Consider the following 13487-nt stretch of genomic DNA (forward strand, 5'->3'; position numbering starts at 1 on the left):
GTTGCGGGGGACCCAGAAACAGCCTTTCCTTCCCTCCGGCATCCCCACGACCGTCCTTGGATCTCAGCCTCCACACACAAGCTCCCACGGCTTCTTGGTTCTCTGCTCCGTCATGGCGCCTCCAGCTAGAGCTCAGCAGAGAGGCGCCAGGGGCCAGCCCCGGAGCGGAGAGGGCAGCAGGGGCCGGTCCGGAGCGGAGGGGGTGGCAGGAGCCGGCCCCGGAGCGGAGAGGGCAGGCCGCCTGCACCTGCTAAGCAGCCTATGCCGGAGCCAGGCCCGCCAGAGCAAAGGCCACTACGGACACAAGACGCCTGTGAAGGCCTCCTTCTCGGTCTTCAGCCCCTAGAACAAGGAAGTTCCTGCTGTGACCTGAAGGAATGAATGCGAGGAGCATTCTGGCTGCTCCGTGCCCTAGCCGGGAGAAACTAAAATAGAGACGTTTCTGGAGAACATGGAAAAGAACCAATGTCCGGTCCGTGAGCTGGACACCCAGGCCGGGGCACCCAGGCCCAGGATCCGAAGGCCATACACGCTGAGCAAGGCGCACACGGAATGGAGGTGGGGGCAAGGAGAGGCCCGGGGCCAGCTCAGCCCCAGAGCTGCCTTCTTGTGGAGGAGGGGGGTGCGGGGGTAGGCACGTGAGCGCGTGTGCACCCGGGCAGCCCCTGAGTCCCCGTCACTAGTCGCTCCCTATGTCCTCAGAAGCCCAGGTGCAGAAACCCCTCCCCAGTGCAGAAAGGGAGAACCACAAGAGCCCACGAGGGTCAGACGCTCCTTCAACTCAGAACAAGCCCACCCGGCACCTGGCAGCCGCCCGGGCTCCTTCACCTGCACCAGCAGCTCACCCGAAAACTGAACTGGGAGGAAGTATCTCCCAGGTTCAGAAACAACCAGGGAGCATCTGCTGAACAACCCCCCACCCCCACCCCAAGGTACACAGTTGGTCCAGGCCCTTGGGCTGGAGCTGACTGAAGGCAGAACCCTCCAGCGGGAAGGCGACCTGACTTGCTGCGAAGAGAAACCCAAGAAGAGACACCAGGCCCCCCGGGATGGAAGAAGGCGGCTGGTCAATGCGGCTGGCCTGGGACCCCGGGGGCTGCCGGGAGCCCTTGAGCTGCGGCACCGCCAGAGCTCCCAGGGAAGGGCACGAAGCCGGCTCTCCTGGGGCTGGACACGGAGGGGGGGCTCTCATTTCAGAGACCTTGGGGGGGCAGTAAAAGTCCTGGGCGAGGGTGGCTGGTGGCCCGGTACCTCCCATGCCCCCCCCAGAACAATGGGTACCCACGGGGTATGATTTCCACCCAAGGCCAACGCCGCTCCTCCGATGGGAGGACAGACGTGGGTGTGGGGGCAGAACACGGAGGCCTCCAGGGTCCCGTGAGGCTGCCTCCGGCTGTTCCAGTGAGAAAGTGCATCTGTTGACAAACCAAAGAAAGAAAAGGAAGCGAGAAATGGGAGAGGGTGAGAGAAGCAGCGGAAGACCTTTGGGGGGGGGGGAAGGGAGGGAGCAGAACCACGAGGGAGGGAGGGAGGGAGGGAAGAAGGAAGGAAGCGAAAGGTGGCTGCCACTCGCAGACGAGCAGCTTGAACACAGGCTCCTGAGCCCAGCCCTGCCATCAGCCCCAGGAGTGCCAGCGCCACCGTGGGGGCTCCCCAAGTGCTCACGGGGCCGCCCACAGAGGTTGTCAGCAACCCTGGGGACGTTATAACCCCCCCACCCCGCAGATGGCCCCCCCAGCTGCCTCCAGCGCTCACCTCCGCCAGCTGGCCGCCCTCTGGAAAGCTCCAGCAGCCCCTTTCTCCCTAAGGTGAGGGGGCGAGCAGGTGAGCGGCCGGCTGGCGTGGTCCTCCCCTCCGAGGGGCTGCGCTAGCACCCGGCAGCGCCCCACCTCCAGAGCTACGTGAAACACTCTAGATCACGGCAGTCCTCCCGCTGTCTCCTGTTTCCTTCTACGCTCTACAGTGAAAGGAGCCCACCAAGATCTGGCCAAGCTCAGAGGGGCCCGGGAAGAGGGGAGAGCACCTGCCCGGGGCCACACAGCTGGATGTGTGGGTCCCGCAGGCACGGGGAGCTGCCCACCCCGTCAGTGCGTGTGCCCAAGGGTCGCCGCCTCCGAGGAGACTTGAAGCAAGAGTAAGATAACAGCCCTGTTGCCTCGTGTCAGCGATCCAGTGCGGCTCCCCCAGCCCCATCCCCACTATGCAGTGCCTTCACTGGAGCGAAAGTGGGGGGTCCCTGCTGCCTTACTTCTTGCTTTAAGGGCGATAAACGTGAGTCTTAAAGCTACTCTAAGACCCTAAAAGCTTAGAACTACAGAAAATGCAAACAGAGCAAGATCGCAGAGCCCACCAAGCCCAAAGCCCTCACGTTAGATGCAGAAAATGAAGCCCCAAACTGGCGCATGACTTGTCCGTTCAAGAAATGGCCGACCTTCTAGAAACTCCTCACTGCCTGCCTCACTCCTGTCCTGTGACCTTCCCCGTGACACCGCCAGCTGCTCGGTGGTGATCCCTGATGAATGGGGTGGACGTCTGGTGTCAGAGCTGGGACGCACTTCCGATGGCCCCCCCCCAGCTGGACACACAGCCCTGGCCTGCCTCACAAGGAATCCGTCTGGGAATGGAAAAGCGACGGACCTGGAGAAGCCCCGCAGTGTGACTCCCAACAGGCACAACTAAGCAACGCGGACACGGGTGGCCACCAAGTCCCGCCATCCCACCACACCTGCCAGGAGATCCCAACCCGACCTGGGTGGCCCTGACCAACAAGAGACAGGGACTCGGTGCCAGTTCCAGGCTCGGCCCTTAAGAGGGCTGCAGATTCCACGTGGCTCTCCCGCAACCCAGCCACCCCACCGTAGGGACGCCCGGGCTCTCTTGTCGGACAGAGAGGGCGTGGGGAGGGGCCCCAGAGGAGATGCCACGGGCACAGGCCACAGGATGACCTCAGAGGCCCTAGCGGACAGCGGGATGCGAGACGCTTCCCCGGACCTTCCAGCCCAGCTACTAGCTGAATGCTGTCACATGAACGACCCCAACACCTCGTGGGACCAAAGAAACTGCCCAGTCAACCCATGAAACTGGGAGAAGAAATAAACTTACGTCACGACGTTTTGAGGCGTTGCTCACAGCAAGAGAGAACGGATACCGATGGTAAAACTATAAAGAAATGGCAAAGAGTAACAACATGTCCAGGAGGATGCTGTGTCTGGATGGGCGGAGGGGCAAGCAGGGGTCCTCTGAGACACTGGGGGCGCTCCATTTCTTCACTCAGATATACCGAGATTATTTAAATTAAATATATACATTCCGCGCACTTACGCATGGCAACGTTCTTCAAAAGCTGACAAAATTTTTAATAAGAATAAAGTGAGGTACAGGTGCCACCCTCAATCTTGCAAAGACAAGATTGCTTGCTCGCGGCCCGGGCCCCAGGTTTCCGGGGAGCTGCGTGGGGTGCAGGGGGGCTGGCCACGGGAACAGCCCGTAGCATTCATGCTTCAGTTCCAGAACAGCCGCAAGCAGATGATGACATAAGAGAGGGCTCCCCCTGGGTGATGAAATCCACGAGGTTCGACAAGACCTGGATGCCAGACCCCAGCAACCCGCCCCCACTGACAACGAAATGGCATTTACGGAGTCTCTCCAACATGGCGAAGCAACACGGGGCCACGCACGGCACCGCCCGATCACCTAAAAGCTAAGAACCGGCTACGCTGCTGTCGAGTCCCGCACTGAGCGCAGAGGCGCCAGAGCCTCTAGGGTCGGGCAGGCGGGACCCGGATCCAGGTGCGGCCACCCCCCACAGCAGCCACGGGTCTCCTCTGGCAAACGGGGCCGGTGGGGCTGCTTCCCAGGTGCGGCACAGGCTTCAGCGAGACGCTGTAAGCGCAGAGCCTGTACCGGGCCTGACACGTGGTAAACACTCACAAACTACCGTTACCAGGAAGCAGAGATGCAAATTCGAGTTTTATTTTTAGGCCGAAGACCGTATCAGCTGGTTTCCACATATCCTTCTATGCTGGGTACCTTGGGTAACTATTTAGTGACTTGACCTTGTTAAGACGTTGTAATCATAACCCATTATTCTTTCTAAAAGCAATCTGGAAAAATCCCAGAGCCCAATTCACATTAAGAGAGGGAGGGAGGGAAAGGAGGTGCGCTGGGCAAGAACCATTCAGAGCAATTTTCTCTGTCGGGGAAGCACTTTATATTGAACAACTGTTCTGTTAACCCCCAAGGGTGCTCCTGGGTGAAGACGGGAGCGCCTGCCCAGTGCTCTAAGTGCGTCCGCAGAGCACCGCTCCGCCTCACAGCCAAAGGGGCACCTGTCAAACACGAAATATCACCCAGGTTATTAGCAAGCACTACACTGCACGCAGGGATGCCACACCGCCACAGAGAAGGAAGCCATTAAGCCAGAAAGCAACCGGCCTGGCACAGGGAGCGGCTGCCCTTGACGAACGACAGTCCCCAGCTCCCAGAACACGCTGGGCCCGGCTGTGCGCCTGGACACGACACGGCCATCTCACGTCCAGGGGCAGGTGAGCGGATCACCACTCCGCTTCCAGCTGCTCGGTTCCCGTCTCCAGCTTAGCACACACAAACTCAGGCCAAGGCAATGGAAGTTCACAGCAGGCCAGCCTTGCAACTGTGACACCTTCCTGCCCACCCACCGTCCACCCAGGGTGACAGCCTATCCCCTTTCAGGGCAACACGGAAGACAGGCAAGTACCAACAAAACCAGCCCATCTGGCATTTTCCTCGTTGCCCAGCAAATACAGCTCTTATAGTAAGCTCGTGTTTCTCAAACTTTCAACATCAATTTCCCCTTTAGGGTGAACATACAAACTGACTCAGCCCTTCCCATCAGCCCCAGATTCTGATGCTTGACCTTCTCCTGGGTAATGGCTCCACTTTGAAAATCACTGCTACCTTCGGCATCATCTTACCAGCCACGAGTCAGTAGTACTTTCTGTGCAGTTTGTATTACCAAAAAATGTTGATTTTTAAACACCTAAAAATCCTATCTAAATATAAAATTAAATTGTAACACTGCTTTTGCTTTTCAAATTATACAACTTCCAGGATCTCTAACACTTAACCACACTTCTGAAGAGGGAATGGGCATCCCCTTCCCCGACCCATGATGGACCCCCACTGCTCCAGGACTATGGCTGTGTGGGAAGGCTGGCTGGTCCTGAAGAAAGTCCTGTCCTGTCTCCCCACATGCCCACGCCAGTTCGGAATCCATGATGCTGGGACTTGCTCTGGGGACTCTTAAAGCTTGACAGAGGGGGTAGATAAAGGGCCTTGCTTCTACGAAGACAAAATCAGAGTACATGGGACTTTTTGGCATCTGATCCTTCTCCCAACATCCGGCCCTCCACCCCAGGGCTCTCTAAGCCGCGGTACACAGACCTGGCCTGAAAGGAGGCCCGTATGTTGCCCCGCCTCCCCTATCAGGTTCAATAAACTCACTGCGGGGCGGGAATAGTACTGACTTCCTCTTCCCAGCTGCTGACAGCACCTACCCCAGGACCTCGCTCTCACGCTGCTGTGAATCAAGTCTGGGAACAGCCCTTAACAGAGCGGTGAGTCCTGGCCTTTCTGAGTGCGACTAACTCAAGGTCAAATATTCTGTGGACCTTCACGAAATAGTAATTGTACTTTTGGTGCTTGTTAACTGAGAAAATAATGGGCAAGACCACTATGAAAAGAATTTCCATTCCACTAATCACAACAGCATCTACACGTATTTGAGAAGTAATGAGGATGAGGAATGTTCTCCAATATACAGAAAGGCTGTGGGGTGATACAGCTGTGCCACGACTCCTAATTATCACTGTCCCCTCTCAGGGTCGTTGGCCCCTAAATCAGGAAACAGACACACGGGAAAGACAAAAGCACTTCACACACGCTGAATGAGCGCTTCTCCCGTGCCGGTTGTAGGTCTAATTAGAGCTCCGAGCATCGCGGGGAAGACAGGTCCTAAGTATAATACGTTAGCTCACTTACCAGATGCTGGGAAGAAGGTGAAACAAGGTGTGGAGACAAGAGGCAGAGATTATTTAACATTTAAGAAAAGAGTCAAGGAAGACCTCTCCCAAGGAGGTGCCATTGAAGCAAGGCCCTGAATGCAGTGAAGAGCAAGCCATGCCACCGTAAGCCCAGGGACTGCCGCAGGCACAGAGAAGAGCCAACGCAAAGGCCCTGGGGCAGGCGTGACCTTGACAAGGGGGCTGGCATGCCTGGAGAGGAGGAAGCCAGTGGGAGAATGAGAAAAGCCCAAGTGGGAGTGGCAGAGGCTGAGATCGGCCAGGGTCTCAGAGGCACGTTAGGCTCTGGAGTTTCTTCTAAGCACGCTGGGGTGCCCCAGGAGACTGGGTGCAGAGGTGTGACTGCAAGGGGGCAGGAGGGGGCTGGGGAACACCGGGGGAGGAGCAGGAGATGGAGGCCCTGTGCCAAGGCGGAAGCAGTCAGACCAGGAAGCTGTCCGGGAGAGAGCCAACAGTCAGCTGATCAAGCAGAGGTGTGCCGTGAGAAAAGGAGTCAAGGACAACATTGAATTGTTCGCCTGAGAAACTGGCCGAGTCCAGGTGCCATTCGCGGAGGTGAGGAATGACTGGGGGCAGAGGGAGGGCAGGGCACACAAGAGTTCTTTTGGGCCAACACAGCTGAGACGTCTACAGGAGGGACAGTGGTTAAAACCATAGGATGGACCGGGGTCCCCATGGGAGCAAATACTGGACAAAGAAGAGGAAACGGGGGTGCCCAGTGGCTCAGTCGGTGAAGCGTCTGACTCTTGATTTTGGCTCCAGTCGTGATCTCGGGGTCGTGATGATCGAGCCCAGTGTTGGGCTCCGCACAGAGCACGGAGTCTGCTTAAGATTCTCTCTCTCCCTCTCCCTGACCCCTCCCCCACCCTCTAAAAAAGAAAAAGAGGAGGAAGAGCAAACACCAACAGACTCAGGTCCAAGGACATGCATGCGAATCGTGGCTCCAGTCTTATTAGCAGGGTGGCCTCAGGCAAGCTTCTCCAAGTTCTAGACTGCTCACCCATTCAACAGGAAAACCACCATATACACGATAACTGTGAGGACTGACAAAAAGTGACAGGAAGTACTGCACAGACACTGGCAAAGTGGAATCAGATCCTACTTCTCTAACAGAAGGCTGTGGCTGATACACAGTGACACAAAGAGGGGAAAAAACGAATTAAAAACAAACCAGGTTATCCCAGGTCAACGCCCTTTACTCGTGAAGCGCACGGCTCCTCTCGACGGCAGGTGGAGAAAAAGGAGGGAGCCACAGCCCAGGCCAACGTGACCGAAGAGCACTTGGACGTGTTCCCACCGACTTCAAACTTCTGCTGTGAGGCCTTTGTTACTGTGTCACTTGGGGCAGAAAGCCTGGGGAGAGTCGCCCGCTCAGTTAAATAAGGACCGATTCGGGGGGCTCATCTGCACATCTGGTGGCTATAGGACAGAGCAGCGGGCCTGGACCTCAAATCCACTGCGGAGCGCCGCCTGGTGCACGGGCCCTGCTGGGAGCTCCAGCTCCACCGGGAACAAGGCCAGGCCTGCCTAAGTAAGTGCCCCTCCTCGAGAACGTTCCACCAGGGAGCAAGTCCCAGACGCTGTCAGCACCTCCCGATGGGCTCTGAAGGGGCGCCACCCCTGGAAGGATGGGGTACTAGCCACGTCTAATAAGACACACGAACAAAGGTAAGAAGGGTGCTCAGAGGACAGCATAAGCCATGGGGGGTGCGCGAGAGGCGATGGTGTGCATGGGTGGGGACCAGGTGGAGGGAGGACAGCACACCTCGGCATCACGAGAGACACGAGGGGAAGATGTGGTGAGACACGCAGCCAGAGGGCCAGGCTGGAGCCAGGCAGGCGGGGCCATGCCCACCACGCCAGGACCCGGCGCTCACCCCCGGCAGTTGGGAGCCTGGCCAGGGGCTTAAGCAAGAGAGGGCCATGGTTAGGGTCACATTTCAGGAAAGTCACTCTGGCTGCATATGGAGAACAGACTGAAAGGGCAAGGATGAGAAGCAGAAAAATAAGTTAGAAAGTCCCACGGTGCTGGACCCTTGGGATGTGAAAAATGGGACAATGTCACCCCCAGCTGGCACTGGGAGGGTTTAGCTGGTGGCTCAGGACCCGACACACACTCCATGGCTCCTTCAGAGCAGCTGGTGCAAATGGCCTCCGCACTAAATATGATAATATCCTTTGAAAATTCTAAGTACCGCCTCTTGGAGGGGCTCAAAGTCCCTTTACAACGTATAGTACCTGACCGTTCCTAGGGGGAGCTGGGCCATGCGGTTTGTCCAGAATCATAAACCCAGGCTATGAGATCCCAGCTCATAAACAAACAAGTCCGTGTCTCTGGACGTACAGAGATGGGTAAGGGGGCCCTCAGAGGGGGAGGGCAAGGGCAGGACGGAGCTCTCTTTCTCGCTGCATATCATTTCTGCATTTTGTTTTACCACTTATCAAGGTTATCTATTCAAGAAACCAAGTGAAAAAAGGAAGGGAAGAGAGAAAGAAACTGTCCACAAAGTCAGAGCTTCTTCATTTCTATTTATTATAAAACCTTAAGACATTTTCTACAAGACCTGATGACTCAAAACGTCTCAACAGGAAAAAATGTCTCAGAAGGGAAATGGAAAATTATGGTAATTTGCACAAAGAATGTGTCACCAGAGAAATCTTCATGAGCAGAAATTCCTTACGGGGACAAACTGAAAATCCCCTAGAAGAGCAGCTGGGAGCCTCTGCCAGCCCCAGCCGAGCCGCTCGGATACCATGAGGAATGAGGCACGTGTGTACACACGTACGTACACACACACACACACACACACACACACACACACGGCTCTGCATGCGACCCCAGGGAGCTGACAGGCTCCTGGACCCAGTTACCTCTGCTGCCTTGGCATCAAACCAAAGCTAGTCGAGCGCCTTGGACAAGAGTACGTCACCCTCTGCACCTCACTCTTCCTGCCGTAAAATGGGGATGATGACACCCGTTCCCACTGCATAACGCAGCCGCTGGCCACCGTCACTCCTGCCGGCGCGCGTGAACCCACGCTAGCGGTACTGGTGAGCCACAGACAAAAGGGGACCCGAATGCTGGAGCCCCTGCCCTATCTTCTAAAAACGGGAGGTAAAATCTCATCAGGCCCCGCGACAAATGAAGTTGTAGCCTGAAAGCAGACCGGGCAAAAGCCCTGCCAATGGCAACGCTGACTCTCCTGTCAACGGTGACCGAGACACAAGACAGAGGTGTTCGGCCTTGAGGGCGAAAGCCACCTGCTTTCTACAAAGAACACGATGATTTTGGAGGAACAACGAGGCCTTCGCTGAGAGAGCGAATAGAACATGACAATTCCAAGGAAGGCCTGGTTTTCCCATGACACTAGTTGAGATCAAGGATCCGAGCCAAAAGCGAAAAGGAGGCTGAGCAGCGACTGTTTGCAGGCGGATGTATTTGGACGTCAATGTCGCACACGCGCTTCACGCAGCTGACTTGGTCTAGCTTTGTTTCCTCCCCAGGATGGGTGACTGCTACGGTTCCTCCCTTCCAGTGTGAAGATAAAATAAGTGTTAAATAAAGGATTTCGTTAACAAGCTTGCCAGATTACAAACGCACGCATTTAAAGTATGACAGATACCGTGTGCGGGACAACAAAAAATGACATACTCACCTAGCACTCAGCAGATTTTCTTTTAAAACCGTCCCTATATGGGAAATCTTGAAATGAACAGGAACGACACAGGACGCCCGTCTACACGGACACAGGACGATACACAGCAGAAGCCAACCTGAAATTGTATACTTACTACTCCTGATAGGATTCAACTAAAAATATTTTGTGAGACTTGACCGAGAAAAACTAGATGAGTGCAGGGATATTTCGGAGGAGTATTTGGGGGGGTTGTGAAAACTCATGTTAGGCCTGGATAAAGAGCAGTCAAGAACTCAATGTCTCAATTTCCAAGGATTTTTAAAAACTGTTGGGCTTCTCAACTCTAGCTGCTGCGGTGCTGCCCTGGAACAGTCTCTGGACAGGAGCCCTGGGAGGATTAAGGAAGCTCAGGGCCCCAGCGCGCGCCCTTGAGCAAACAGCGCTGGCTGACCTCCAGCCCCCCACATCCCCTCCACCTGCAAGGGCGGTGAATCAGCAAAGCTGCTGGAAGCCTTTTAACGGACGGACTTGCAGCCCTGGCGGGTTTTCAGCCAGTCACTTTGAAGTGTGAGCTTCTGAGAGAAACTTGGAAAGCACCCCCAACTGCTGCCTGGTTCCCGTTTCCCAGTCCTAACTCAGGCGGCCTGAGAGGGAGAGACAGAGACACAGAGAGAGACAGGTGGACAGAGATACAGTGGGACAGATACAGAAAGACCACTCGCAACAGCACGACCATAAGGCCTGAAGACCAGCCCCAAGGGGCCGCTCGCGGGGCCACACTGGGGAAGGCCCGGTACACGAGCTTAATTCTTAGGAGTATGAAAGACTGGTCAGAAATCTAAATGTTCTGTTTCTTTCTTTCTCTCTCTCTTTTTAAAGTAATCTCTGCACCCAACATGGGGCCCCTAAATGTTCTGTTTCATTCATATTACCCTCATCTTCCCACCTTCCCAAATGTAAAGTAAGTTAGGGGTGAATATTTACAGCCTATATTGTCAATAAGGGTTAAGGGCTTGCTGTACAAAAGGCTCCTCATACCAACAACAATGAAAACATATCCCCATAAAAGCTTGTACACAGGGGAGCCCGGCTGGCTCAGGTGGTGGAGCGTGTGACTCTTGATCTCAGGGTCGTGAGTTCGAGCCCCACGTTGGGGGTAGGGAACACTTAAAAAAATAAAATCTTTAAAAAAAGAGAAAAAGCTTGTACACAAAATTCACAACAACATTACTCATAATAGTCAAAGGTGGAAACAACCCAAATGTCCATCAGCTGATGAATGGATAAATGAAACGTGGTCTGTCCGTGCAGTGGGATGCTGGACAATACAAAAGTCACGACACAGGCTACCACATGAACAAACCTTGAAAACGTGATGCCAAACGAAGCTAGCCAAGAGACCACAGTTATGTGAGCCCATTTACATGAAATGCCCAGAACGGGCAAATCCGTAAGGATAGAAAGCGACTGTCTAGGGATGACAGAGACAGGAGGTGGGGAGTGACTGCTAATGGGTGGTGGGTTTCTTCTCGAGATAATGACAATGTTCTGAAAATAGTGGTGATAGCCGCACAACTCTGGGAATATACTGCAAGCCATTTAATTGTACACTTCAAATGGGTGACTTGTATACTATGTGAACACCTCAATAAAGCTGTTACAAAAAATTAATAAGAAAAAAAATCTCCCAATGAGTCAAAGAAATGAAGAGGCAGTTTACAAAAGAAACACCAGTGGCCAATACATTCTATGCGGAAAAAAGATGTTCAGCCTCACTAATGAATACGAAGAAATACAAGACACCACTTTCAGGATCAAACTGGCAAACATCTCAAAGACAGTTTCCACCGTGGGCCAGGGCGCGTTCCCAGCGAGCAGGATCATGAAATGGTACCCTTTGTCTAGATGGCAGGCTGCCCACACTGATGCAAATTTTTAATGCATTTGTTGGTTGGGTAAAAACTAATGCTTGGATGTGAGTAACTAATCGGAAAGCCCACATGCAGATGCTAGTTTCCCGGGGATTTCACCCAGCTGGAAGGAAACTGTGGTCCTGGGAAAGGACTGCGGGTGGGGCTGTGGGGTTGTGCCCAGAGAAAACACAGCCTTGCTAATGTATCATAAGCGCCACCATGTAAAGCAACTGGAAGGTTCTGGAAATCATAGGCTCACTGTTTCCAAAGGGCAGCAGCACGTGGAGAGGTCACCACGAAAGGGGATACTGGAATGGTTACTGGAGCTGCCTGCCTGCAAAAGGGTACAGGATACCGACTACTTCATCGATCCGCACAGTGATCCTGCGGGAAGGCTGTTAATATGATCACCCCCATTGAGCAGATAAACCAATCAAGATTAGAGGGGCTGTCAGCTGACCTAGGTTGCGCTGACACAGCCAGATTCAAGGCCATGTCCATATACTCTAAAAGATGGGAACTTTCTGCTTCAGAAAAAGACAAAACTTCCACAGACGGACAGACATGGAATACCAGGTTCTACAGACCCTTAGTCTGTCCCAAAAGGGCAAATTCTCTGCCTTTAATTGGCACTTACCAACTCCCTCTCCTTATACTAATGAAGGTTACAAAACACCTTACAAAAAGCATAAGTGAGCATCGCTAACTCTTCATTCTAATCTTCAGTGTTTGCTGCTGCCAGATGAAACACAAAATTAAGACTCAGAAACACCTTGATTTTCTGGAAGCATGGCACACCAGGTACCCAGGCCAACTCTCATAGCAAACAGCTGCAAATGCTGAAGAGAAGCTGTGAGACATCTTTTAAATTGCCTCAAAGAACGGGCAAGTCAGTAAGGAACACTGAGGGTCAAGTTAAGAAAAGGCTGGGATCCAGAGAGCAAGTGGAGCTTTGAGGGTGGGTACCAAAGGCATCTGCAGAACTGAGCAAGCTCAAGTTCCCTATCCCTTCCAATGAGGTCTCATTGGCGGAGGGGGGGGGGGCTCCAAAATAAAGCTGGGGCCACAGAGAGTTACAAGTCAGTGAAGAAAAGACTGCACAGAAAACTGCCTATATCAAACTCTAGCATCAAATGCAGGAGGGGAAAATCCCTAGATGGCCCCCAAACAGATGAGAGCCCAAATTCACATATCATAAAATATACACTTCAGGTAGATAAAAAGTGATCCCAGAAAGTATTAAATGCAAGAAGGAATGAGGACAAACTAGTCAATAATAAATGAGTAAATCTAAACAATACTGAACTAATGAGGTATTCTAAAATTTAAAAAAGAACTAAAATACTCGCCTATAGAATAAAAGGAGGGAGTGATGGTAATTAAAATGTGCTAAGGTCCTTAACTGTTTGAGAGTAGGGTGGGAGACAGTGACTAAAGTTAGACTTTGGTAAGTTACAGAAACTGAGAGATATACCATATTCATGGAAGGCTCAATGTCATAAAAATGTCAATTCTACCCAAACTGATGTGGAATAAGTTCAAAGCAATTCTAATAAAAGATCCCAACAATTTTTATGGAATTTGACAAGCACAATCTAAAAATGAAGATGGGGGGCGCCTGGGTGGCACAGCGGTTAAGCGTCTGCCTTCGGCTCAGGGCGTGATCCCGGCGTTATGGGATCGAGCCCCACATCAGGCTCCTCCACTATGAGCCTGCTTCTTCCTCTCCCACTCCCCCTTCTTGTGTTCCCTCTCTCGCTGGCTGTCTCTATCTCTGTCAAATAAATAAATAAAATCTTTAAAAAAAAAATAAAATAAAAATAAAAATGAAGATGGAAGAGCAAAGGGCCAAGACCTTACCAGATACCAAGAACTGT

The 13487-nt window shown here is 53.2% G+C and overlaps 1 protein-coding gene across 5 annotated transcripts in view; it reads right to left on the reverse strand.

Annotated features, from left to right (window-relative positions):
* The window catches only part of ZBTB17 (zinc finger and BTB domain containing 17), a 31844-nt gene that overhangs the window by 10235 nt on the left and 8122 nt on the right, over positions 1-13487 (reverse strand). For 4 of the 5 annotated variants that reach the window (XR_005839042.1, XM_040645826.1, XM_040645825.1 and 1 more), the window contains one exon: positions 3103-3159. The exons of the other annotated variant lie outside the window; for it this stretch is intronic. Coding sequence is in view for 2 of the 4 variants with exons in the window: in XM_040645826.1 (XP_040501760.1) it covers positions 3103-3159 (57 nt within the window). In the remaining 2 variants the exon portion in view is untranslated. The remainder of the gene's footprint in view (positions 1-3102; positions 3160-13487) is intronic. 5 annotated transcript variants of the gene reach the window in all.

Source organism: Ursus maritimus, unplaced genomic scaffold, assembly GCF_017311325.1.
Source record: "Ursus maritimus isolate PB19 unplaced genomic scaffold, ASM1731132v1 scaffold_32, whole genome shotgun sequence".
NCBI lineage: Eukaryota > Metazoa > Chordata > Mammalia > Carnivora > Ursidae > Ursus > Ursus maritimus.